The 25,044-nt window shown below is 45.4% G+C and overlaps 1 protein-coding gene across 3 annotated transcripts in view; it reads right to left on the reverse strand.

Annotated features, from left to right (window-relative positions):
- Positions 1-25,044, reverse strand: part of LOC109892333 (RAB6A-GEF complex partner protein 1) — a 99,662-nt gene that overhangs the window by 61,960 nt on the left and 12,658 nt on the right. For all 3 annotated transcript variants that reach the window (XR_004210184.1, XM_031826207.1, XM_031826206.1), the window contains exon 2: positions 9,697-9,804. Coding sequence is in view for 2 of the 3 variants with exons in the window: in XM_031826207.1 (XP_031682067.1) it covers positions 9,697-9,804 (108 nt within the window). In the remaining variant the exon portion in view is untranslated. The remainder of the gene's footprint in view (positions 1-9,696; positions 9,805-25,044) is intronic.

Genomic DNA, 25,044 nt, shown 5'->3' on the forward strand with positions numbered 1-25,044 from the left:
TGGATACACTCTACAAGAGAGCCAAGGCAATGGTTAGGTAGGTGAAGGGTCATCAAGTTATAGCACTTTACCAAGCAAAGTGAGAAGAATAAGAGCACCATATTGAAGCTGCCCAGCAACACCCGTTGGGTTGGTGTTGTCATCATGTTTTGACGGTCTCCTGGAGGGGAAGGAGTCTCTCCAAGAAATGGCCTTATCACAGTCTGCCGATATAGACAGCTCCATCAAGAGGATCCTCCTAAATGATGTATTTTGGGAGAGTGGTAAGCAGCCTGAAACCTATTGCAGGAGCCATTGCACGGATTGAGGGAGACAATGCCATCCTGTCTGATGTTAAGAATCTGCTTGCAGATGTAAGAAAAGAAATCCGTACAGCCCTGCCCGTCACTGTTGCTCCAAGCAGAGGAAACTGCAGTTCTGAAATGCATCAAAAAACGTGAAGACTTCTGCCTGAAGCCCAAACACACCACAGTGTACATGACTCCAAGTATGCTGGCAAGAGCATCCTGTCTGGTGCAGAGATCAACAAGGCCTACGGTGTCATCACTACCGTGTCTCGCCACCTAGGCCTGGATGAGGGCAAGGTTCTTGGCGGTCTGGCGTAGTACACTTACAAGCAAGGGCTTTGGGATGGAGATCCAATATGGCAGTTATGCCAACATATCTCATCAGCCACCTGGTGGAAGGGACTTTCTGGATCTGAGGATCTTTCCCCTGTTGCCGCCATCATCCTCCAAATCCCTCCAACATCAGCAGCCTCAGAGTGCAACTGGTCCTTGTTTGGGAACACACACACACACACACACACCAAAGTACGCAACAGGTTGACCGATACAAGGATTGAAAAATTGGTGGCCATCCGAGCAAATTTTAGGCTTTTTGAGCCTGACAACGAGCCATCCTCAACAAGGTTGGAAAGTGTCAGTGAAGATGAGGCCTCAGAGTCTGATGTTCAAGAGGTGGACATTGAGGAGGTCTAGGGAGAAGACATGGAAGCCTGACAGGAAAACAACCAAAGCTTCAGTTTCCAAACTATCATTTTACAGATGTATGTCGAAAACATTTTTGTGAGATGGATCATTGGGGGTCATTCAATATTCCCTTTCTTTTGTTGTTCAGTGAAATCATCCCATGTTTAGAGTCAAATCATTTAATTAAAGTTCAATTCGTAACTAAATTATTTTTTATTTCTATTGGAAGGATTTAATCATTTGCAATTATGTCTACTTATGATAAGGTAAAAGGTTTATGTTTCTGTCTACATGTGATATGGTAAATATATCCAATGCAAAAAGTATTTACGTATATTTCCGTTAATTCCCATATATTCCTGTTAATTCCCACGGAAAGTTTTCACCTCTGAATATTCCACCAAAATGTGCAACCCTAGTGCCTACGCAAGTTCACTTTCACAATGTAAGGCCTAAAATCAAATCAAGTGTCAAATGAACTCAACCACATCAGCTACTTCCATCTTTGATTCCTGTCTGAAGTGAAGCCATCTGTCTAAAGCGATTGTGTCAAAGTGTAAATTGGCGTAACTTGGCTCCCAGTCAGTAACACACCATGACTTCAGCAGTCAAACCAGGGACTTAATGGGATAAGCTGCAATTGGGATGCTGAATAACTAATATAACTAATATTCCATCACGCCGGCTGTCTGCACAGTCACTTTAATAACTACCTACATGTACATATTACCTCAATTACCGCAACTAACCGGTATATAGTCTCGCTATTGTTATTTTACTGCTGCTCTTTAATTACTTGTTACTTTTATTTCTTATCCGTATGTTTTTAAACTGCATTGTTGGTTAGGGGCTCGTAAGAAAGCATTTCACTGTTGTATTCGGTCATGTGACTAATATAATTTGATGCTGCAAATAAAATCGTCTCAATAATTGACCGTGTGGTAGTCATCATACCACACATCTCAGAGCAGGAGTTAGTAACAAGATGAGGGGGGGGGGGGGGGGGGGGTTGGCAGACAGACAGGCTAGTAGTGGTAATATAACATCACCGTGGGGGGAGTCATTTAGACCAAGTATCAAGAGTGTTCTTTTGATGCAATTTGTTGTTTTTTCAAACATCTTAATATGGTTTTAAAACCATGTTTGGCTGATAATTTAACATACTCGCAGTAATCCACACTGCAATCAAACAAATATGTCAAGATGCCTCAGGGACAAAACAGTAGCTTTTGATTTACCCCCAATAAGCTTCGTCTCTCCCACTGGTAGCATTACGGGAGACAAGATTAGACGTCTGACACATCAAAATACATTTCTGAGTAATGATCAAAAAGTCATTTTGACCAATGACTGCAGTGCCTTCCTTTGTATCTGCCCCTGTCTGATCCGGGCACATAATGAAACAGGCCCCAGTAGGAAGGCCGGAGCCAATAGGAAGATCAGAATGACCTGATCTGGGCTCCCATTGGCCAATGGCCAGACACTATGTTCCACATTCTGATCTGTCAAATCCAGAGCTTCACACCGAGTCGTCATAACGATGACACAAAGGAAACAAAAAGGGACATACAAACAGCTGGAATCCTATTCTATCCTATTCTGTGTCTCTGCAAAGCCTCTCAGAATAGCAGAGGTTGTTGTATCCTTTTAGACTCATAATCCCCACATGCTATATTCATAGTTACTATACCACAGTCTGTTAGTCCTGCTATATTCATAGTTACTATACCAGACTGTAAGTCCTGCTATAGGCATAGTTACTATACCACAGTCTGTTAGTCCTGCTATATTCATAGTTACTATACCACAGTCTGTTAGTCCTGCTATAGGCATAGTTACTATACCACAGTCTGTTAGTCCTGCTATATTCATAGTTACTATACCACAGTCTGTTAGTCCTGCTATAGGCATAGTTACTATACCACAGTCTGTTAGTCCTGCTATAGGCATAGTTACTATACCACAGTCTGTTAGTCCTGCTATATTCATAGTTACTATACCACAGTCTGTTAGTCCTGCTATATTCATAGTTACTATACCAGACTGTTAGTCCTGCTATAGGCATAGTTACTATACCAGACTGTTAGTCCTGCTATAGGCATAGTTACTATACCACAGTCTGTTAGTCCTGCTATAGGCATAGTTACTATACCACAGTCTGTTAGTCCTGCTATAGGCATAGTTACTATACCACAGTCTGTTAGTCCTGCTATAGGCATAGTTACTATACCACAGACTGTTAGTCCTGCTACAGGCATAGTTACTATACAACAGACTGTTAGTCCTGCTACAGGCATAGTTACTATACAACAGACTGTTAGTCCTGCTACAGGCAGAGGGTCAGAGCCTGACTAATTCCACTTTCTTACAAGCAGTTGTTATCCCCACTGGACTTGAGGCTGTAGTTAATAGACCTGTAGACAGCTCAGCTCAGGGACAGGCAGCTGAAAGAAGGCTACTTATTGTAAAACACTTGTTTTTCACACCGCAGACAGACGGCCTTCACATGGCATGTTGTTGTTGCCTGGCAACCACATTAACAAGAGGCCAGAGCAACACTTTCATTTTACTTCCAACAGAAGTGCTGATTATCCTTGGATTGGAAGAGATGGAACACTTTATCAGTCCCCTTGTGAATGATGTAAAAAAAACAGAGCACATATCAGTGGGAGGAACAGTGACCTCTCAATCATTATCTGGAGCTCACACACAAGAGCAGCCACTGTCATTGGGGCTGTGGTTTGGGTGCAGACAGTGCAAGAGCCAGGTTTTGATTTACCCCCAATAAGCTTCGTCTCTCCCACTGGTAGCATTATGGGAGACAAGATTAGACGTCTGACACATCAAATTACATTTCTGAGTAATGATCAAAAAGTCATTTTGACCAATGACTGCAGTGCCTTCCTCTGTATCTGCCCCTGTCTGATCCGGGCACATAATGAAACAGGCCCCAGTAGGAAGGCCGGAGCCAATAGGAAGATCAGAATGACCTGATCTGGGCTCCCATTGGCCAATGGCCAGACACTATGTTCCACATTCTGATCTGTCAAATCCAGAGCTTCACACAGAGTCATCATAACATAACGATGACACAAAGGAAACAAAAAAGGGCCATACAAACAGCTGGGATCCTATCCTGTGTCTCTCTGCAAAGCCTCTCAGAATAGCGGAGGTTGTTGTATCCTTTTAGACAGTGCAAGAGCCAGGGAGATGTTAGCCTGGAACCCTAACCGACATGCTCTGTGGTTTCAACCATTGTTCTTCACATGAAGCAATGGTGGAACGGAGTACCAATATCTCTCCATGGACTCACTGAAATGTTGAAAGGAAGCCATCAAAGGAAGCCAGTGCAAAGTTCACATGTGAAAGCGTCGACAGATCCAGCATGTCCCTGATTACGAGCAGCTTGTCTGTGATACACAGTGCGTTTTCTCCTTGCGTACAACTGAGTCTTTTAGCAGAGCAATCCTACAGGCCTACTGTCTCCTTTTTTGTGCAGGAGAGTCAAACCTGCCCGTCTACAGCTTAGCAGTAGATCCCCCACCCCGACACACTCTCGCAAAACAAGTCCTGTTCAGTGATTTATAAACAGGTAGACCATCGACCCCTGGGGTGTAGCCGGGGGCAATCTGAGAGACGGCAGCCGAGTTTGTGAAAGCCCATTTCCATTCCTCTGCGAAAGAGAGAGTTTGAGAACGTCTGTGAGCAGAACCTGAGAACACCCAGGATGGCAGAGTTCTGCCATATAGAAATCAGAGTAGAACTCCACAGCCCGCTCTCTCATCTCCACAACAGAAGTTACAGGCTCATCAGACAAACGTCTTTGGGTTTTTTCTAACCCAAAGAAGAAAGAGCTGGGAGCATCCATCTCGCTCAACATGGAAAATCTAGCTCTTACAAGCGCTCCTTTTGATCTGAAAAAAATCCCACAGGTCCCTGAGTAGTTCAGACAGATCAGATTGCAGCCCCTCCCTACCTTGCCCCACCAGCTCAGCCTCCACCTCACTTTTGCCAAACTCAAGCTCCCCCAGTCCTCTCCTGGACTCTGAAGAGGAAGCTGTATACTGCTGACAAAAAAAACAGAATGTGGGCTTTACCTACATCCCACCACTGACTGAGAGACTGAAACTCCCCCTTCTGCTGTTTCCACCTCTCCCAGTAGCCGTAGAAGCTTGAGCAAAAAGTGACAGCTTGTAAGAGCTTTACATGTCATTTCCATTAGGATGCCTGCCGGGGACCTGATGAAACAAAGAACTGAACCATGGCAATATGACGGTCCAAAATCCCTACTGGAAGAATGGAGACCCCCAAAGGCATATTGCTCTGATTCTTGTATAGATACGATCCAAACAAGCTGTGCTGCTGATCCAGTTTTCGTGGTTCTGCCTGCTGCTATGGAACCCTGACCTGTTCACCGGTCGTGCTGCCTTGTCTCCTCCCCCCAAACACATACCTGCTGTATCAACCTCTCAATGCTATGAAAAGCAAACTGACATTTACTCCTGAGGTGCTGACCTGTTGCACCTCTATAAGCACAGTGATTATTCTTTGACCCTGCTGGAATTTTGGATGAAAAGCGTGCCCAAATTAAACTGCCTGCTACTCAGGCCCAAAAGCTAGGATGTGCATATAATTAGTAGATTTGAATAGAAAACACTCTAAAGTTTCCAAAACTGTTAAAATAATGCATGTGAGTATAACAGAACTGATATGGCAGGCGAAAACCTGAGGAAAATCCATCCAGGAAGTGGGAAATCTGAGGTTTGTAGTTTTTCAAGTGATTGCCTATCCAATACAATACATGTGTCTATGGGGTCAAATTGCACTTCCTAAGGTTTCCACTAGATGTCAACAGTCTTTAGAACGTTGTTTCAAGCTTCTACTGTAAAGGGGGAGAGAATAAGAGCGGTTTGAACCAGTGGTCTGGATGAAAGCCTAGTTTAGTCACGCGCGGTCATGAGCACGTGCTCCGTTCCTTTTAATTTCTAAAGACAAAGGAATTGTCCAGTTGGAATATCATTGAAGATTTATGATAAAAACATCCTAAAGATTCCTCTGTAATGAATATGCTGTTGTCCGGTTGAAATATTATTGAAGCTTTATTATAAAAAGACCCTAAGGATTGATTGTAAACATCGTTTGACATGTTTCTACAAACTGTAATGGAACTCGACTTTGCGCTCACGCATTGTGCCTTTGGAAGAGTGAACTAAACGTGCAAACAAAAAAGAGGTATTTGGACATAAATATGGATGTAAACGAACAAAACAAACATTTCTTGTGGAAGTGGGAGTCCTGGGAGTGCATTCTGACGAAGATCAGCAAAGGTAAGTGAAGATTTATAATGCCATTTATGACTTTTGTTGACTCCACAATTTGGCGGGTAAATGTATGGCTGGCTTTGGTGGCTGAACGCGGTTCTCAGATTATTGAATATTGTGCTGTTGCCGTAAAGCTATTTTGAAATCTGACACAGCGGTTGCATTAAGAACAATGTATCTTTAATTGTCTTTCATCAAAGTTTATGATGAGTATTTCTGTTATTTGATGTGGCTCTCTGCAATTTCTCCGGCTGTTTTGGAGGCATTTCTGAACATGGTGCCAATGTAAACTTTTGGATATAAAAGTTTTTGGATATAATTATGAACTTGATCGAACAAAACATACATGTATTGTGTAACATTGAGTCCTGGGAGTGTCATCTGATGAAGATCGTCAAAGGTTAGTGATTAATTTGATCTATATTTCTGCTTTTTGTGACACCTCTCTTTGGTTGGAAAATGGCTGAATGCTTTCTGTGACTAGTTGCTGACCTAACAATGATATGTTTTGCTTTCGCCAAAAAGCCTTTTTGAAATTGGACACTGTGGTTGGATTAACGAGAAATGTATCTTTAAAATGGTGTAAAACACTTGTATGGTTGAGGAATTTTAAATTATGGGATTTCTGTTGTTTTGAATTTGGCTACCTGCAATTTCACTGGCTGTTGTCGAGGTGGGACGCTAACAGTAGAGGACTGGCCACCCCTCAGAGCCTGGTTTCTCTCCACCCGGCACAGCCAGTAGAGGACTGGCCACTCCTCAGAGCCTGGTTTCTCTCTAGGTTTCTGTATTTCTAGGGAGTTTTTCCTAGCCACGTGGCTCAACATCCACATTCCTGCTCTACGGGGTTTAAGGCTCGGTTTCTGCTCATAAATAACATTTGATTGATTTATTCAGGTCATCATACAACACCTTTGCTGAGCCCAAATGTGGTTCCTCACTATTCTGGTATTTATTTCCAATCCAACACAAACACCTCGCCCAGTGCTAAATGTGCGAACTACTGCCTTAGACTGCAAAACAAGTCTCCCCTCTCCCGCCTTGTACTAGGTGCATACACATTTATGAAAACAAATACAAGATTATTGATTTTGTCTCTAACCATTGACAACCTACCCTTACACACCTCCTTTTGACGAGAGAATGTTGACACCCATGCCAGGTGGGGACCACTGCTACCCCTGCACTAAGATTTGTGCCATGGCTCAGCACCTGTGCCCCCCCCCAAATCCACATCACTGTGTCTCTTGTAAATGTTTTTCTTTGACATGCTCCCACAGCAACCCGCTCTTCCCACCGTACATTTGAAGATCGCCATAAGAGGTAGAAGGGGAAACACCACAATCAGAAACCAACAGAGAAACACAAAGCCACCGTGAAAAGAAAAGGCCTTTCAATTTAAGCAGTCTGAAGCAAAGCCTATACAGGTTCCTGGGCGAGACGGCACCCTACCCCTCATTCTTCCTCCCTAACAAACCTTCCAGAATCAGGAAAGTAAGACTCCAGCGTAAAGTCTCCCGTTAAGTCTCCCTCAGGAACCTAGAAAGTTCTCTCATCGTATATACTGGGCCCTCCGCCTGAGCCTTGGATCCAGGCCTCCTCATCCCCCCCCCCCCCCACCCCCTCTTCCTCCTACTCCACTGGCACAGTAACATCCTCCTCCCCGGCCTGCACATCGATCAGGGCCTCCTCATCCCCCCCCACCCCCCTCTTCCTCCTACTCCACTGGCACAGTAACGTCCTCCTCCCCTGTCTGCACATCAATCAGGGCCTCCTCATCCCCCCCCACCCCCCTCTTCCTCCTACTCCACTGGCACAGTAACATCCTCCTCCCCGGTCTGCACATCGATCAGGGCCTCCTCATCCCCCCCCCACCCCCCTCTTCCTCCTACTCCACTGGCACAGTAACGTCCTCCTCCCCTGTCTGCACATCAATCAGGGCCTCCTCATCCCCCCCACCCCCCTCTTCCTCCTACTCCTACTCCACTGGCACAGTAACTTCCTCCTCCCCTGTCAGTTTCGCAGGCCTCATTTGAAATGAGCTAAACGAAAAGACAAGAAACAAGTGACTGTAGATAGCTGCCGCAACATGACTGTCAGTAACAGTGAATCAACGGAGCTTGCTTTGCCCAGTCAGCTAGAGATAGCTATGAAGCATCTTTTAGTTGCCAACTAGCACAAATGTCATGTAGCTAAGTATATCAATAGTCCTTTCGTAAACACTTAGACAACCATACTAAAACGCGAGACGACAAACACTACTAGACAGATTCAGCCCAATTGGAGTTGTTGGATTGCACAGCTTACCTACCTCCAAAAACAATGCAACTATCCATGATGTCAATGCTATCCAACTTGTCAGCCAGGCTGGCTGCAATCACTCACTAGAAAGTGAAATAGTTTAACGTAACTTCACATGCAAAATCAGGAAAATGCAAGGTATTGAAGGCGCGTCTCAGTGCAACTTTGAATGTTGCTAGGTTTCACGTGGGCATGGTTTTGCACCAAGTTTGGCCTGGATAAAATGTACCTGTCCCAGCCCCCGCTGCCGGCTGGTCGTGCTTGTCTGCACTAGCTCCCAGTCTCTGGGCCTTACCTGGGCATGCAAACTTAATGTGCCCTAAGTCCCCACACTCAAAACACTGCAAACTATCTATGCTAGCAAACCCTACGTACCACCCCTCCCATGATTAACCTTGAAGTGGACATTTACCTGCTGTTCTGCCTTGTTAAGAAACACACACTGGCCTACGAAAGGAAACTTCGGATTGCGCTTGGCACCCAGTCGAGACCACACGAAAAAGACTTGCAAACTCACTAAAAATAAAAAATTAAATAAAATGTAAAAAATCAGCACCAACACACCCTTCACAAAAATCCCATTGGCAACTAGCCAGGCAACAAGAATCACCAACAACCACCACCTTATTCATTCTGGCTGCAGAATGTATATATTCCACTCCCACCTGTTAGCCGACCGTGAGCAAAACTTCCCCCTGACACCATTCTCCGGATCGAACTTGAAGCCATTCAAAAGCAACAGCCTTTTGCGACCACCACCAAACCATTGTGGCCACAACCAAACCGCAAACAAACTCCCCGGCCACCCACAAACTATGCGTTAACCCTTCACCATGGTAAATGAATGTAGGAAAAAAACGAAGTAAATTCCAAAATGTAAAGGAGACAGACAACTGCGATATGAGAGAGAGCGAGAGAGCCAACAACTACGATGAGAGAGAGAGAGACAACAACTACAATGAGAGAGAGTGAGAGCAAAAGAGAGAGCGAGAGAGCAAAAGAGAGAGCGAGAGAGCAAAAGAGAGAGCGAGAGAGCAAAAGAGAGAGCGAGAGAGCAAAAGAGAGAGCGAGAGCACAAGAAGTGACTGCACTGCATTACTCACCGCTACTGCGATCATGGAATCGTCCTGCTTCCATTCGGCCTGCTGATAGAAGCCAAACTGGGATGATGCTTTCGCCGACTCTATGTAGCTCACTATCAGAACACTGGGCTGGAAGACAGACAGAAAGAGAACAAGTGAGAGAGTGTCAGAACAGTGTCAGCAGTCAATCTCATCAGCCACTCAGCCTTGTTAATATACTCCAAACCATAAGGTGGCAGTAGCGTTGTTTGGCAATGCATGTCTGTGTGTGTGTTTCTTTATGGTCTAGTCAAGGGGTATTCAACTCTAACCCTACGAGGTCCGGAGCCTGCTGGTTCTGTTCTACATGATAACTAATTGCACACACCAAGTAAGTGTCCCAGGTCTAAATCATTAAAAGGGGAACAATGAAAAAAATGCAGTGGAACTGGCTGTGAGGCCAAAAGTTGGGTTTGACGGGTCTGGTCAATGTTCGCTAGATAGCTTGCAGCTCGAATGTTGCTATTGTTGTTGGAAGCCCTTGTTTATACCAGCCAGATGGCCACAGCTATACAGCTTGCAAGACAAAGAAACAATTTAATTAAATCTCCATAAATCGCATACAGCCCATAGATCGTTTTTAGCTAGCTGGCTAACGTTAGCTAAATGTTTAGCATGATTCGCTGGCTAGCTATCTGTTGTGATAGCTAGGTAAAGACACTGCATTTGTATCCAAGCTTTATACGGTATGCATGGGCGCCTGAGATGTGTGCTAGTAGTTTAAACAGACAGCTCGACAATTCAGCTTGTCAACACTTCTTACAAAAACAAGTAGTGATGTCAATGGGCGGCAGGGTAGCCTAGTGGTTAGAGCGTTGGACTAGTAACCGGAAGGTTACAAGTTCAAATCCCCGAGCTGACAAGGTACAAATTCTGCCCCTGAACAGGCAGTTAACCCACTGTTCCTAGGCAGTCATTGAAAATAAGAATTTGTTCTTAACTGACTTGCCTAGTTAAATAAAGGTAAAATAAAAAAATTAGATCTCCTCTCCACTTTGAGCCATGAGAGATTGACATGCATATTTTTTTTTATTTTTTTTATTTTTTTTATTTTATTTTATTTCACCTTTATTTAACCAGGTAGGCTAGTTGAGAACAAGTTCTCATTTGCAACTGCGACCTGGCCAAGATAAAGCATAGCAGTGTGAGCATACAACAAAGAGTTACACATGGAGTAAACAATTAACAAGTCAATAACACAGTAGAAAACGAAGGGGGGGTCTATATACAATGTGTGCAAAAGGCATGAGGAGGTAGGCAAATAATTACAATTTTGCAGATTAACACTGGAGTGATAAAAGATCAGATGGTCATGTACAGGTAGAGATATTGGTGTGCAGAAGAGCAGAAAAGTAAATAAATAGAAACAGTACGGGGATGAGGTAGGTGAAAAGGGTGGGCTATTTACCAATAGACTATGTACAGCTGCAGCGATCGGTTAGCTGCTCAGATAGCTGATGTTTGAAGTTGGTGAGGGAGATAAAAGTCTCCAACTTCAGCGATTTTTGCAATTCGTTCCAGTCACAGGCAGCAGAGTACTGGAACGAAAGGCGGACAAATGAGGTGTTGGCTTTAGGGATGATCAGTGAGATACACCTGCTGGAGCGCGTGCTACGGATGGGTGTTGCCATCGTGACCAGTGAGCTGAGATAAGGCGGAGCTTTACCTAGCATAGACTTGTAGATGACCTGGAGCCAGTGGGTCTGGCGACGAATATGTAGCGAGGGCCAGCCGACTAGAGCATACAAGTCGCAGTGGTGGGTAGTATAAGGTGCTTTAGTGACAAAACTGATGGCACTGTGATAGACTGCATCCAGTTTGCTGAGTAGAGTGTTGGAAGCCATTTTGTAGATGACATCGCCGAAGTCGAGGATCGGTAGGATAGTCAGTTTTACTAGGGTAAGCTTGGCGGCTTGAGTGAAGGAGGCTTTGTTGCGGAATAGAAAGCCGACTCTTGATTTGATTTTCGATTGGAGATGTTTGATATGAGTCTGGAAGGAGAGTTTGCAGTCTAGCCAGACACCTAGGTACTTATAGACGTCCACATATTCTAGGTCGGAACCATCCAGGGTGGTGATGCTAGTCGGGCATGCAGGTGCAGGCAGCGACCGGTTGAAAAGCATGCATTTGGTTTTACTAGCGTTTAAGAGCAGTTGGAGGCCACGGAAGGAGTGTTGTATGGCATTGAAGCTTGTTTGGAGGTTAGATAGCACAGTGTCCAAAGACGGGCCGAAAGTATATAGAATGGTGTCGTCTGCGTAGAGGTGGATCAGGGAATCGCCCGCAGCAAGAGCAACATCATTGATATACACAGAGAAAAGAGTCGGCCCGAGAATTGAACCCTGTGGCACCCCCATAGAGACTGCCAGAGGACCGGACAGCATGCCCTCCGATTTGACACACTGAACTCTGTCTGCAAAGTAATTGGTGAACCAGGCAAGGCAGTCATCCGAAAAACCGAGGCTACTGAGTCTGCCGATAAGAATATGGTGATTGACAGAGTCGAAAGCCTTGGCGAGGTCGATGAAGACGGCTGCACAGTACTGTCTTTTATCGATGGCGGTTATGATGTCGTTTAGTACCTTGAGTGTGGCTGAGGTGCACCCATGACCGGCTCGGAAACCAGATTGCACAGCGGAGAAGGTACGGTGGGATTCGAGATGGTCAGTGACCTGTTTGTTGACTTGGCTTTCGAAGACCTTAGATAGGCAGGGCAGGATGGATATAGGTCTGTAACAGTTTGGGTCCAGGGTGTCTCCCCCTTTGAAGAGGGGGATGACTGCGGCAGCTTTCCAATCCTTGGGGATCTCAGACGAGATGAAAGAGAGGTTGAACAGGCTGGTAATAGGGGTTGCGACAATGGTGGCAGATAGTTTCAGAAATAGAGGGTCCAGATTGTCAAGCCCAGCTGATTTGTACGGGTCCAGGTTTTGCAGCTCTTTCAGAACATCTGCTATCTGGATTTGGGTAAAGGAGAACCTGGAGAGGCTTGGGCGAGGAGCTGCGGGGGGGGCGGAGCTGTTGGCCGAGGTTGAAGTAGCCAGGCGGAAGGCATGGCCAGCCGTTGAGAAATGCTTATTGAAGTTTTCGATAATCATGGATTTATCAGTGGTGACCGTGTTACCTAGCCTCAGTGCAGTGGGCAGCTGGGAGGAGGTGCTCTTGTTCTCCATGGACTTCACAGTGTCCCAGAACTTTTTGGAGTTGGAGCTACAGGATGCAAACTTCTGCCTGAAGAAGCTGGCCTTAGCTTTCCTGACTGACTGCGTGTATTGGTTCCGGACTTCCCTGAACAGTTGCATATCACGGGGACTATTCGATGCTATTGCAGTCCGCCACAGGATGTTTTTGTGCTGGTCGAGGGCAGTCAGGTCTGGGGTGAACCAAGGGCTGTATCTGTTCTTAGTTCTGCATTTTTTGAACGGAGCATGCTTATCTAAAATGGTGAGGAAGTTACTTTTAAAGAATGACCAGGCATCCCCAGGCATCCTCAACTGACGGGATGAGGTCAATGTCCTTCCAGGATATCATTAATGTTAGCTCCCCGTGTATATTTAACGCCGATGTAGGAATGTGCATACCTATATAACGTAGGTACATGACGTAATGACGCCACGTAAAATGTTACGCTACACTTTCAACAAAGCATTCCTAACCTAGCCCACAATGTCTGCTGTGTTGTTCGAGCAGTTAACCTACCGGAGTTACACAGTACACGGCGTCACTGCTGTTAGCTTCACAACTAGCGACAAATGGGTCGTTGAGGATTTCGTACCGAGGAAAGTCGTATTGCATGCTCATGAACATACTGGTTGTCATACCGCTGCTGCCATTTCAATGGCATTTGAGAACATGTTTGAAGCATGAACACACACGCTAGCTCCATTCAAAACAACTGACTGGAGAAATATGCTCATCAACTTCGTCTGCAGCAGACGTGATGCCCTCTCATGGCATTGAAACGCTTGCTCAACAAGACTGCAGACACAGGCTGTGAACAAGCGATGCAGTGGCATTCTCTCTTTACGGTGTCGCCATCATGCACAATGATATGTACAAGGACCGCTACGTCGATGCAGACAAGAAACAGGGTTTAAATGAAATGTTACATACACAGCCGGACAAGATGGAATCGGACAAAGCGACAGTGCGCAACGAGGAAGACAGGCCACGGACAGACAGAGCTGGACAAGATGGAATCGGACAAAGCGACAGTGCGCAACGAGGAAGACAGGCCACGGACAGACAGAGCAGAAACTTCATTGCTTGACATGTATGATGAAATCCTGGTTGAGAATGAAACGACTGAACAAATGAACAATGAAACAATGAACGCCAACAAAATAACTTTTTAGTCAGTATAGTGTGTGTGTAACCTTTATTTAACTAGGCAAGTCAGTTAAGAGCAAATTCTTATTTACAATGACGGCCTACCCCGGCCAAACCCGGACGACGCTGGGCAATTATCTCCCTCACCAACTTCAAACATCAGCTATCTGAGCAGCTAACCGATCGCTGCAGCTGTACATAGTCTATTGGTAAATAGCCCACCCTTTTTCACCTACCTCATCCCCATACTGTTTTTATTTATTTACTTTTCTGCTCTTTTGCACACCAATATCTCTACCTGTACATGACCATCTGATCATTCATCACTCCAGTGTTAATCTGCAAAATTGTAATTATTTGCCTACCTCCTCATGCCTTTTGCACACATTGTATATAGACTCCCCCTTTGTTTTCTACTGTGTTATTGACTTGTTAATTGTTTACTCCATGTGTAACTCTTTGTTGTCTGCTCACACTGCTATGCTTTATCTTGGCCAGGTCGCAGTTGCAAATGAGAACTTGTTCTCAACTAGCCTACCTGGTTAAATAAAGGTGAAATAAAATTTAAAAAAAATAAAATTGTGTGCCGCCCTATGGGACTCCCAATCACGGCCGGATGTGAAACAGCCTGGATTCGAACCAGGGACTTTAGCGACGCCTCTTGCACGGAGATGAAGTGCCTTAGACCGCTGTGTCCGTGTGTGTGTGTGTGTTAACCATTTAACTATACTAGAATGTTTAACCTTTTTGGGATAGGGGGCAGCATTTTCACTTTTGGATAAATAGCGTGCTCAGAGTGAACTGCCTCCTACTCTGTCCCAGATGCTAATATATGCATATTATTATTGGATAGAAAACACTGAAGTTTCTAAAACTGTTTGAATGATGTCTGTGAGTATAACAGAACTCATATGGCAGGTGAAAACCTGAGAAAAATCCAACCAGGAAGTGGGACATCTGAGGTTTGTAGTTTTTCAAAGCTTGGCCTACCGAATACACATTGAGGAAGTTGCACTTCCTACAGCTTCCACTAGACGTCAACCGTCCTTAGAAACTTGAATGAGGATTCTTCTATAAAAGGAGGGGCTCATGAGACCACTTTGAGTCAGTGGTCTGGCAGAGTGCCTTTTTCTCATGACACGCGCTCCTGACAGAGTTACCTCTCGTTCCAGTGCTTTTCTTTCGACAAAGGAATCCTCCGGTTGGAACATTGATGTTTTATGTTAAAAACATCCTAAAGATTGATTCCATACATCCTTTGAAATGTTTCTAAAAGGTCTGTAATGGAACTTTTCGAGTTTTTGTCTGGACGAAGTGCCTGCGCCTCATGAAGATGGATTACTGGGCTGAACACCCTAACAACAATTGGCTATTTGGACATAAATGATGGACTTTATGGAACAAATCAGTCATTTATTGTTGAACTGGGATTCCTGGGAGTGCCTTCTGATACAGATCATCAAAGGTAAGTGAATATTTATGGTGTTGTTTCTAACTTTGTTGACTCCAAAATGGCGGATATTCCTCTGGCTGTTTTGGGTTCTGAGCGCCGTTCTTAGATTATGCTTTTTTTTTTTTTATCTGACAACAAAGTATTAGGATAAACTTTGGTCAATAGCAAAATACTTAGTTTCCACCATAATTTGCAAATAAATAAATTAAAAATCCTTTGATTTTTTCTAATTTTGTCTGTCATAGTTGAAGTGTACCTATGATGAAAATTAAAGGCCTCTCATCTTTTTAAGTGGGAGAACTTGCACAATTGGTGGCTGACTAAATACTTTTTTGCCCCACTGTATACAGCCAGATGAGAGTTGCGTCTCCAGTAGTAGCATAACGGTCGGCTGCTTGTATTCCGGTAAACATTTTCTATAGCCATTTGATTAAAAAAATAACCTAGCAAATTACACTGGTTGTCACTCAACTAATAAAGCCTTTTATAGGCCATGTTACAAACATATGAATGCTGAAGGTGGCGAACCAATGTGCCAGATCAGAAACAGGCCGTCTCTCGACAGAACTAGACTAGACTACTGATATTGCCTGGGGTTGTTAGGCATTCAAAATGACTTGTAGATCAATGACTGTCAACATAACTACATGCTTAGTTTGACACTAAGGAGAGGACATAGCTGTCACAAAAGAGGTGGTATTTTCAAAAGGGTCAAAAAAGTTATTTGAACAACAACAAATGTGTGAACGTAACATTTTAATCTACTTTCTGACCATGGCATGCTACATTTTAATAAGTTCGGGGTCCCGCGGACCAAAGCACTCAAAGATTTGAACCGGGAACCAATGCGTATCAGTGAATCATTACATCCTTTATAGTGCACTAGATTTCACCAGGGAGCATTGGGTTCCAGATAGTTCACTCTATAAGGAACAGGTTGCCAATTAGGACACACACTGTTTCTCAAGGCAGATCTTGAATCAGATATGACACTAGCTCTGGATGCAGTGTTTCTCTTTGAGAAGAGACCAATGGAAGCGTGGTGGATTACTCTCATTTCACACACACGTGCGCTCTCTCACACACAAACACAATGTCGCCAGTATTCCATGGTCCAACAGGAGACTATTCATCAGCACCCACACTACACCATGTAATCCCATTCTCAGACCATCAGCCAACACACACCAGTGACTCAATCAAGACAGCATGTGAGCATGAGAGAGACAGACAGAGAGAGAAAGAGACAGAGCAAGAGCGAGAACGAGCCAGACCGAGAGACACAGAGCGAGAGCGAGCCAGACACAGAGCGAGCGAGCAAGAGAGCAAGACACAGAGCGAGCAAGAGAGCAAGACACAGAGCGAGCAAGAGAGCAAGACACAGAGCGAGCAAGAGAGCAAGACACAGAGCGAGCAAGAGAGCAAGACACAGAGCGAGCAAGAGAGCAAGACACAGAGCGAGCAAGAGAGCAAGACACAGAGCGAGCAAGAGAGCAAGACACAGAGCGAGCAAGAGAGCAAGACACAGAGCGAGCAAGAGAGCAAGACACAGAGCGAGCAAAAGAGCAAGTGAGCAAGACAGAGCGAGCAAGACACAGAGCGAGCAAGACACAGAGCGAGCAAGACACAGAGCGAGCAAGACACAGAGCGAGCAAGACAGAGCGAGCAAGAGAGCAAGACACAGAGCGAGCAAGAGAGCAAGACACAGAGCGAGCAAGAGAGCAAGACACAGAGCGAGCAAGAGAGCAAGACACAGAGCGAGCAAGAGAGCAAGACACAGAGCGAGCAAGAGAGCAAGACACAGAGCGAGCAAGAGAGCAAGACACAGAGCGAGCAAGAGAGCAAGACACAGAGCGAGCAAGAGAGCAAGACACAGAGCGAGCAAGACACAGAGCGAGCAAGAGAGCAAGACACAGAGCGAGCAAGAGAGCAAGACACAGAGCGAGCAAAAGAGCAAGACACAGAGCGAGCAAAAGAGCAAGAGAGCAAGACACAGAGAGAGCAAGTGAGCAAGACACAGAGCGAGCAAGACACAGAGCGAGCAAGACACAGAGCGAGCAAGACACAGAGCGAGCAAGACAGCGAGAGCGAGCAAGACAGAGTGAGCAAGAGAGCAAGACACAGAGCAAAAGAGCAAGAGAGCAAGACACAGAGCAAAAGAGCAAGAGAGCAAGACACAGAGCGAGCAAAAGAGCAAGAGAGCAAGACACAGAGCGAGCAAAAGAGCAAGAGAGCAAGACACAGAGCGAGCAAAAGAGCAAGAGAGCAAGACACAGAGCGAGCAAAAGAGCAAGAGAGCAAGACACAGAGCGAGCAAAAGAGCAAGAGAGCAAGACACAGAGCGAGCAAAAGAGCAAGAGAGCAAGACACAGAGCGAGCAAAAGAGCAAGAGAGCAAGACACAGAGCGAGCAAAAGAGCAAGAGAGCAAGACACAGAGCGAGCAAAAGAGCAAGAGAGCAAGACACAGAGCGAGCAAAAGAGCAAGAGAGCAAGACACAGAGCGAGCAAAAGAGCAAGAGAGCAAGACACAGAGCGAGCAAAAGAGCAAGAGAGCAAGACACAGAGCGAGCAAAAGAGCAAGAGAGCAAGACACAGAGCGAGCAAAAGAGCAAGAGAGCAAGACACAGAGCGAGCAAAAGAGCAAGAGAGCAAGACACAGAGCGAGCAAAAGAGCAAGAGAGCAAGACACAGAGCGAGCAAAAGAGCAAGAGAGCAAGACACAGAGCGAGCAAAAGAGCAAGAGAGCAAGACACAGAGCGAGCAAAAGAGCAAGAGAGCAAGACACAGAGCGAGCAAAAGAGCAAGAGAGCAAGACACAGAGCGAGCAAAAGAGCAAGACACAGAGCGAGCAAAAAGAGCAAGACACAGAGCGAGCAAAGAGCAAGACACAGAGCGAGCAAGCAAGACACAGAGCGAGCAAAAGAGCAAGACACAGAGCGAGCAAAAGAGCAAGACACAGAGCGAGCAAAAGAGCAAGACACAGAGCGAGCAAAAGAGCAAGACACAGAGCGAGCAAAAGAGCAAGACACAGAGCGAGCAAAAGAGCAAGACACAGAGCGAGCAAGAGAGCAAGACACAGAGCGAGCAAGAGAGCAAGACACAGAGCGAGCAAGAGAGCAAGACACAGAGCGAGCAAGAGAGCAAGACACAGAGCGAGCAAGAGAGCAAGACACAGAGCGAGCAAGAGCAAGACACAGAGCGAGCAAGAGAGCACAGAGCGAGCAAGAGAGCAAGACACAGAGCGAGCAAGAGAGCAAGACAGAGCGAGCAAGAGAGCAAAACACAGAGCGAGCAAGAGAGCAAGACACAGAGCGAGCAAGAGAGCAAGACACAGAGCGAGCAAGAGAGCAAGACACAGAGCGAGCAAGAGAGCAAGACACAGAGCGAGCAAGAGAGCAAGACACAGAGCGAGCAAGAGAGCAAGACACAGAGAGAGCAAGACACAGAGCGAGCAAGAGAGCAAGACACAGAGCGAGCAAGAGAGCAAGACACAGAGCGAGCAAGACACAGAGCGAGCAAGACACAGAGCGAGCAAGACACAGAGCGAGCAAGACACAGAGCGAGCAAGACACAGAGCGAGCAAGACACAGAGCGAGCAAGACACAGAGCGAGCAAGACACAGAGCGAGCAAGACACAGAGCGAGCAAGACACAGAGCGAGCAAGACACAGAGCGAGCAAGACACAGAGCGAGCAAGACACAGAGCGAGCAAGACAAGACACAGAGCGAGCAAGACACAGAGCGAGCAAGACACAGAGCGAGCAAGACACAGAGCGAGCAAGACACAGAGCGAGCAAGAGACAGAGCGAGCAAGACACAGAGCGAGCAAGAGACAGAGCGAGCAAGACACAGAGCGAGCAAGACACAGAGCGAGCAAGAGACAGAGCGAGCAAGAGACAGAGCGAGCAAGACAGCGAGAGCAAGACAGCGAGAGCAAGACAGCGAGAGCAAGACAGCGAGAGCAAGACAGAGAGCGAGCAAGAGAGCAAGACAGAGAGCGAGCAAGAGAGCAAGACACAGAGCGAGCAAGACAGAGAGCAAGACACAGAGCGAGCAAGACAGAGAGCAAGACACAGAGCGAGCAAGACAGAGAGCAAGACACAGAGCGAGCAAGACAGAGAGCAAGACACAGAGCGAGCAAGACAGAGAGCAAGACACAGAGCGAGCAAGACAGAGAGCAAGACAGAGCGAGCAAGACACAGAGCGAGCAAGACAGAGAGAGCAAGACAGAGAGAGCAAGACAGCGAGAGCAAGACAGCGAGAGCAAGAGAGCGAGCGAGCAAGAGAGCAAGACAGAGAGCGAGCAAGAGAGCAAGACAGAGAGCGAGCAAGAGAGCAAGACAGAGAGCGAGCAAGAGAGCAAGACAGAGAGCGAGCAAGAGAGCAAGACAGAGAGCGAGCAAGAGAGCAAGACAGAGAGCGAGCAAGAGAGCAAGACAGAGAGCGAGCAAGAGAGCAAGACAGAGAGCGAGCAAGACAGAGAGCAAGACACAGAGCGAGCAAGACACAGAGCAAGCAAGAGAGCAAGACAGAGAGCAAGAGAGCAAGAGAGCAAGACACAGAGCAAGAGAGCGCGCGACACAGAGCAAGAGAGCGCGCGACACAGAGCAAGAGAGCGCGCGACACAGAGCAAGAGAGCGCGCGACACAGAGCAAGAGAGCGCGCGACACAGAGCAAGAGAGCGCGCGACACAGAGCAAGAGAGCGCGCGACACAGGCAAGAGAGCGCGCGACACAGAGCAAGAGAGCGCGCGACACAGAGCAAGAGAGCGCGCGACACAGAGCAAGAGAGCGCGACACAGAGCAAGACAGTGCAAGAGAGCAAGACAGCGCAAGAGAGCAAGACACAGAGCAAGAGCTCAAGAGACAGAGCGAGACACAGAGCGAGACACAGAGCGAGACACAGAGCGAGACACAGAGCGAGACACAGAGCGAGAGAGCGAGACAGAGCGAGACACAGAGCGAGACACAGAGCGAGACACAGAGCGAGACAGAGAGACAGAGCCAGAGAGAGAGACACAGAGCCAGAGACACAGAGCCAGAGAGAGAGACACAGAGCCAGAGAGAGAGACACAGAGCCAGAGAGAGAGACACAGAGCCAGAGAGAGAGACACAGAGCCAGAGAGAGAGACACAGAGCCAGAGAGAGAGACACAGAGCCAGAGAGAGAGACACAGAGCCAGAGAGAGAGACACAGAGCCAGAGAGAGACAAAGAGAGAGAAAGAGAGCAAGAGGGAGTATCCTCACATTACAATATAAGAAAAGCAGGGAAGGTAACTGGGTAGAGGACAATGACCCCTCACGGAAAAGGTATACTTATTTCAGAACTCTTTGTCAGAGAGTCTTTGTGTGTGCGCGTGTCAGGGTCTCCATTAGGAAAATGTAGCTCTGGACATTTGACCGTAAACATTGTCTCCGCATTTAACCCAACCCCTCTGAATCAGAGAGGTGCGGGGGGGGGGGGGGGGGGGGGGCTGCATCAACATCATCGGTGCACGGGGAACAGTGGGTTAACTGTCTTGATCAGGGGCAGAACAGATTTTTACCTTGTCATGTCTGAACTAGAGGCCTGTGAGCAGCTGCCACATGGTGAAATCTTCACCGGAGGCAATCAGGGGAGTTCGCTAAGAGACAGCCAGTCACGAAGAAGAAAAGAGGCTATGCAGAAACCCCACACACACACCTTGGACAGAGCAGTGCCTGCCAGTTCCTGCGAAGCCACATAATCAATCCCAATTGAATCCACAAAGAAGAAAACATTACATAAGATGTGACATCCCTCAGAGTCACATCACAGGCCTTCAGGAAATTTGTTTCTACTAAGAAATAGCCTCAGATTATTGCTCCTATCTGCTTTTCGCTGAGCAAAAAGGCCAAATTCATTTGTTGTGTTTTGTAGACATCCGAGGTCCTGCAGTAGCCAACATCACAGACACACTGATCCTGTTAAACAGCAGAGCAATGCCACCGTAGACATAAATCATAGCACAGTTACACACACAGATTCTGCAATGACACCATAATCATAAAATAAGATTACAAGCCATTAACTCCTTTTCATCTCAGACAGAGCCACACACACACACACGTATAACTTCATTATAATTATAATTTCCAATTTTTTTAAATATCTGTCTGCATCCACAGAGCTTTCACACAAACAGAAAAATGACTGTCCACTGAACTGAGATTGGCTATGCAGCAAAATTACATAATAATAAAAAAAGCTGTTTCAATATTGTGAACCTCTATGACTTGGTCAATGGTTTGTATTAATGATGATTCTCTGGTGACCTTCAGGATCGATTCAGAGGATTTTCTTCCACATATACAAAAAGGGGAACCTGGAAAAGACACAGGCAGTACACAACAATCTATTGTTATGCTGCCAGACCCAGGCCTGGGCTCTTTCTTTCAGCAGGAAATATAAACGTTTTCTTTTCTAATGAGACCGTGCGATGCCAAGCACAGAATACACTCATAAAAGACTAGACAGTGAATTATTTAATACGGTTGGGCAGTAGGCAGATTTTCATACCGTTTCTGTACCATACCGTGGTATAAGGTATTACTATAATTACGCACAAGGGGAGCTATTGAAAACAATATATGTGTTGAAGTTATACTTAACTTCATTGGGATAGAGGGCAGCATTGGGAAGTTTGGATGAAAAGCGTGCCCATAGTAAATTGCCTGTTACTCAGGCCCAGAAGCTATGATATGCATATAATTTGTTAGATTTGGATAGAAAACTCTAAAGTTTCCAAAAATGTTAAAATAATGTATGAGAGTATAACACAACTCATATGGCAGGCAAAAACCTGAGAAAAATCCAACCAGGAAGTGGGACATCTGAGGCTTGTAGTTTATTTTTTATTTTTTTTATTTAAAAAGCGATTGCCTATCCAATATCCAGTGTAAACGGGGTCAGATTGCACTTCCTAAGGCTTCCACTAGATGTCAACAATAAGTTGTTTCAGGCTTCTATCGTGGAAGGGGAGAGAATAAGACCACTCTAAGCAGATGGCTCAGCTGAAAGCCTTTAGTTGTTGATCGCGTGAGCTCCGTTCCCTTTCTAATGAAAAGAGCAGTATTGTCCGGTTGAAACATCATTGAATATTTATGATAAAAACACCCTAATGATTTATTAGAAACATCGTTTGACATGTTTCTACGAACGTTAAATGGAACTTTGACTTTTCGTCTGGACTTTGTGCTCGCGCTTTGTGCATTTGGATCACTGGACTAAACACGTGAACAAAAAAGGAGGTATTTGGACATAAAGATGAACTTTATCGAACAAAACAAACATTTGTTGTCAAACATGGAGACCTGGGAGTGCCATCAGATGAAGATCAAAGGTAAGTGATTCATTTTAACACCATTTCTGACTTTTGTGACACCTCTCCTTGGTTGGAAAATGGCTGTATTGTTTTCTGTGACTAGGTGCTGACCTAACAGTCACATGGTGTGCTTTCGCCGTAAAGCCTTTTTGAAATCAGACACTGTGGCTGGATTAACAACAAGTTTATCTTTAAATTGTGTATAATACTTGTATGTTAGAGGAATTTTAATTATGAGATTTCTGTTCGAATTTGGCGCCCTACAATTTCACTGGCTGTTGGCGAGGTGGAACGCTAGCGTCCCGAACGATCCCATTGAGGTTAATGTATACACACTGTGTACAAAGCGTTAGGAACACTTTCCTAATATTGAGTTAAACCCCCTCTTGCCCTCAGGAAAGCCTCAATTCATTGGGGAATGGACTCTACAAGGTGTCGAAAGCGTTACACCGGGATGCTGGACCATGTTGACTCCAATGCTTCCCACAGTTGAGATAAGATGGCTGGATGTCCTTTGATTGGTGGACCATTCTTGATACACGCAGGAAACTGTTGTGTGAAAAAAACAGCAGCGTTGCATTTCTTGACACAAACCGGTGCACCTACCACGATACCCTGTTCAAATGCACTTAACCTTTTTGGGATAGGGGGCAGCATTTTCACTTTTGGATGAATAGTGTGCCCAGAGGCAGATGCTAATATATGCATATTATTATTAGTATTGGATAGAAAACACTGAAGTTTCTAAAACTGTTCGAATGTTGAATGATGTCTGTGAGTATAACAGAACTCATATGGCAGGTGAAAACCTGAGAAAAAATCCAACCAGGAAGTGGGACATCTGAGGTTTGTAGTTTTTCAAAAGCTTGGCCTACCGAATACACATTGAGGAAGTTGCACTTCCTACGGCTTCCACTAGACGTCAACCGTCCTTAGAAACTTGAATGAGGATTCTTCTATAAAAGGAGGGGCTCATGAGACCCCTTTGAGTCAGTGGTCTGGCAGAGTGCCTTGGTCTCATGACGCGCGCTCCTGACAGAGTTACCTCTCGTCCAGTGCTTTTCTTCAGACAAAGGAATTCTACGATTGGAACATTATTGATGTTTTGTGTTAAAAACATCCTAAAGATTGATTCCATACATCCTTTGACTGTAATGGAACTTTTCGAGTTTTTGTCTGGACGAAGTGCCTGCGCCTCATGAAGATGGATTACTGGGCTGAACACGCTAACAACAAGTGGCTATTTGGACATAAATGATGGACTTTATGGAACAAATAAGTCATTTATTGCCGAACTGGGATTCCTGGGAGTGCCTTCTGATGAAGATCAAAGGTAAGTGAATATTTATGGTGTTGTTTCTAACTGTTGATTCCAAAATGGCGGCTATTCCTCTGGCTGTTTTGGGTTCTGAGCGCCGTTCTCAGATTATGCTTTTTTTTAAATCTGACACAGCGGTTGCATTAAGGAGAAATGTATCTTTAATTCTGTGAATAACACTTGTATCTTGTATCAATGTTTATTATGAGTATTTCTGCTAAATCACCGGATGTTTTGGAATCAAAACATTACTGCACGTAAGGAACCAATGTAAACTGAGATTATAGGATATAAATATGCACATTATCGAACAAAACATACATGTATTGTGTAACATGATGTCCTGAGTGTCATCTGATGAAGATCATCAAAGGTTAGTGATTAATTTTATCTATATTTCTGCTTTTTGTGACTCCTATCTTTGGCTGGACAAATGGCTGTGTTTCTTCGACTTGGCGGTGATCTAACAATCATATGTTGTGCTTTCGCTGTAAAACATTTTTTTAATTGGACACGATGGGTAGATTAACAAGATGTTTCTTTCATTTGCTGTACTGGACTTGTTAATGTGTGAAAGTTACATATTTCGGAAAAATATTTTTGAATTTCACGAGCTGCCTTTACAGCAGGAATGTTGTCGAGGTGTTCCGCTAGCAGAACCCCTGCGCTAGAAAGGTTAAATATTTTGTCCTGCCCTGAAACTGTTGAGTGTGGAAAAACCCAGCAGCGTTGCAGTTCTTGACACAAACCGGTGCTCCTGGCACCTACTACCATACCCCGTTCAAAGGCACTTCAATCTTTTGTCTTGCCCATTCACCCTCACGCAATCTGTCTCAATTGTCTCAAGGCTTAAAATTCCTTCTTTAACCGGTCTCCTCCCCTTAATCT

This window comes from Oncorhynchus kisutch, linkage group LG6, assembly GCF_002021735.2.
Source record: "Oncorhynchus kisutch isolate 150728-3 linkage group LG6, Okis_V2, whole genome shotgun sequence".
Taxonomy (NCBI): Eukaryota; Metazoa; Chordata; class Actinopteri; order Salmoniformes; family Salmonidae; genus Oncorhynchus; species Oncorhynchus kisutch.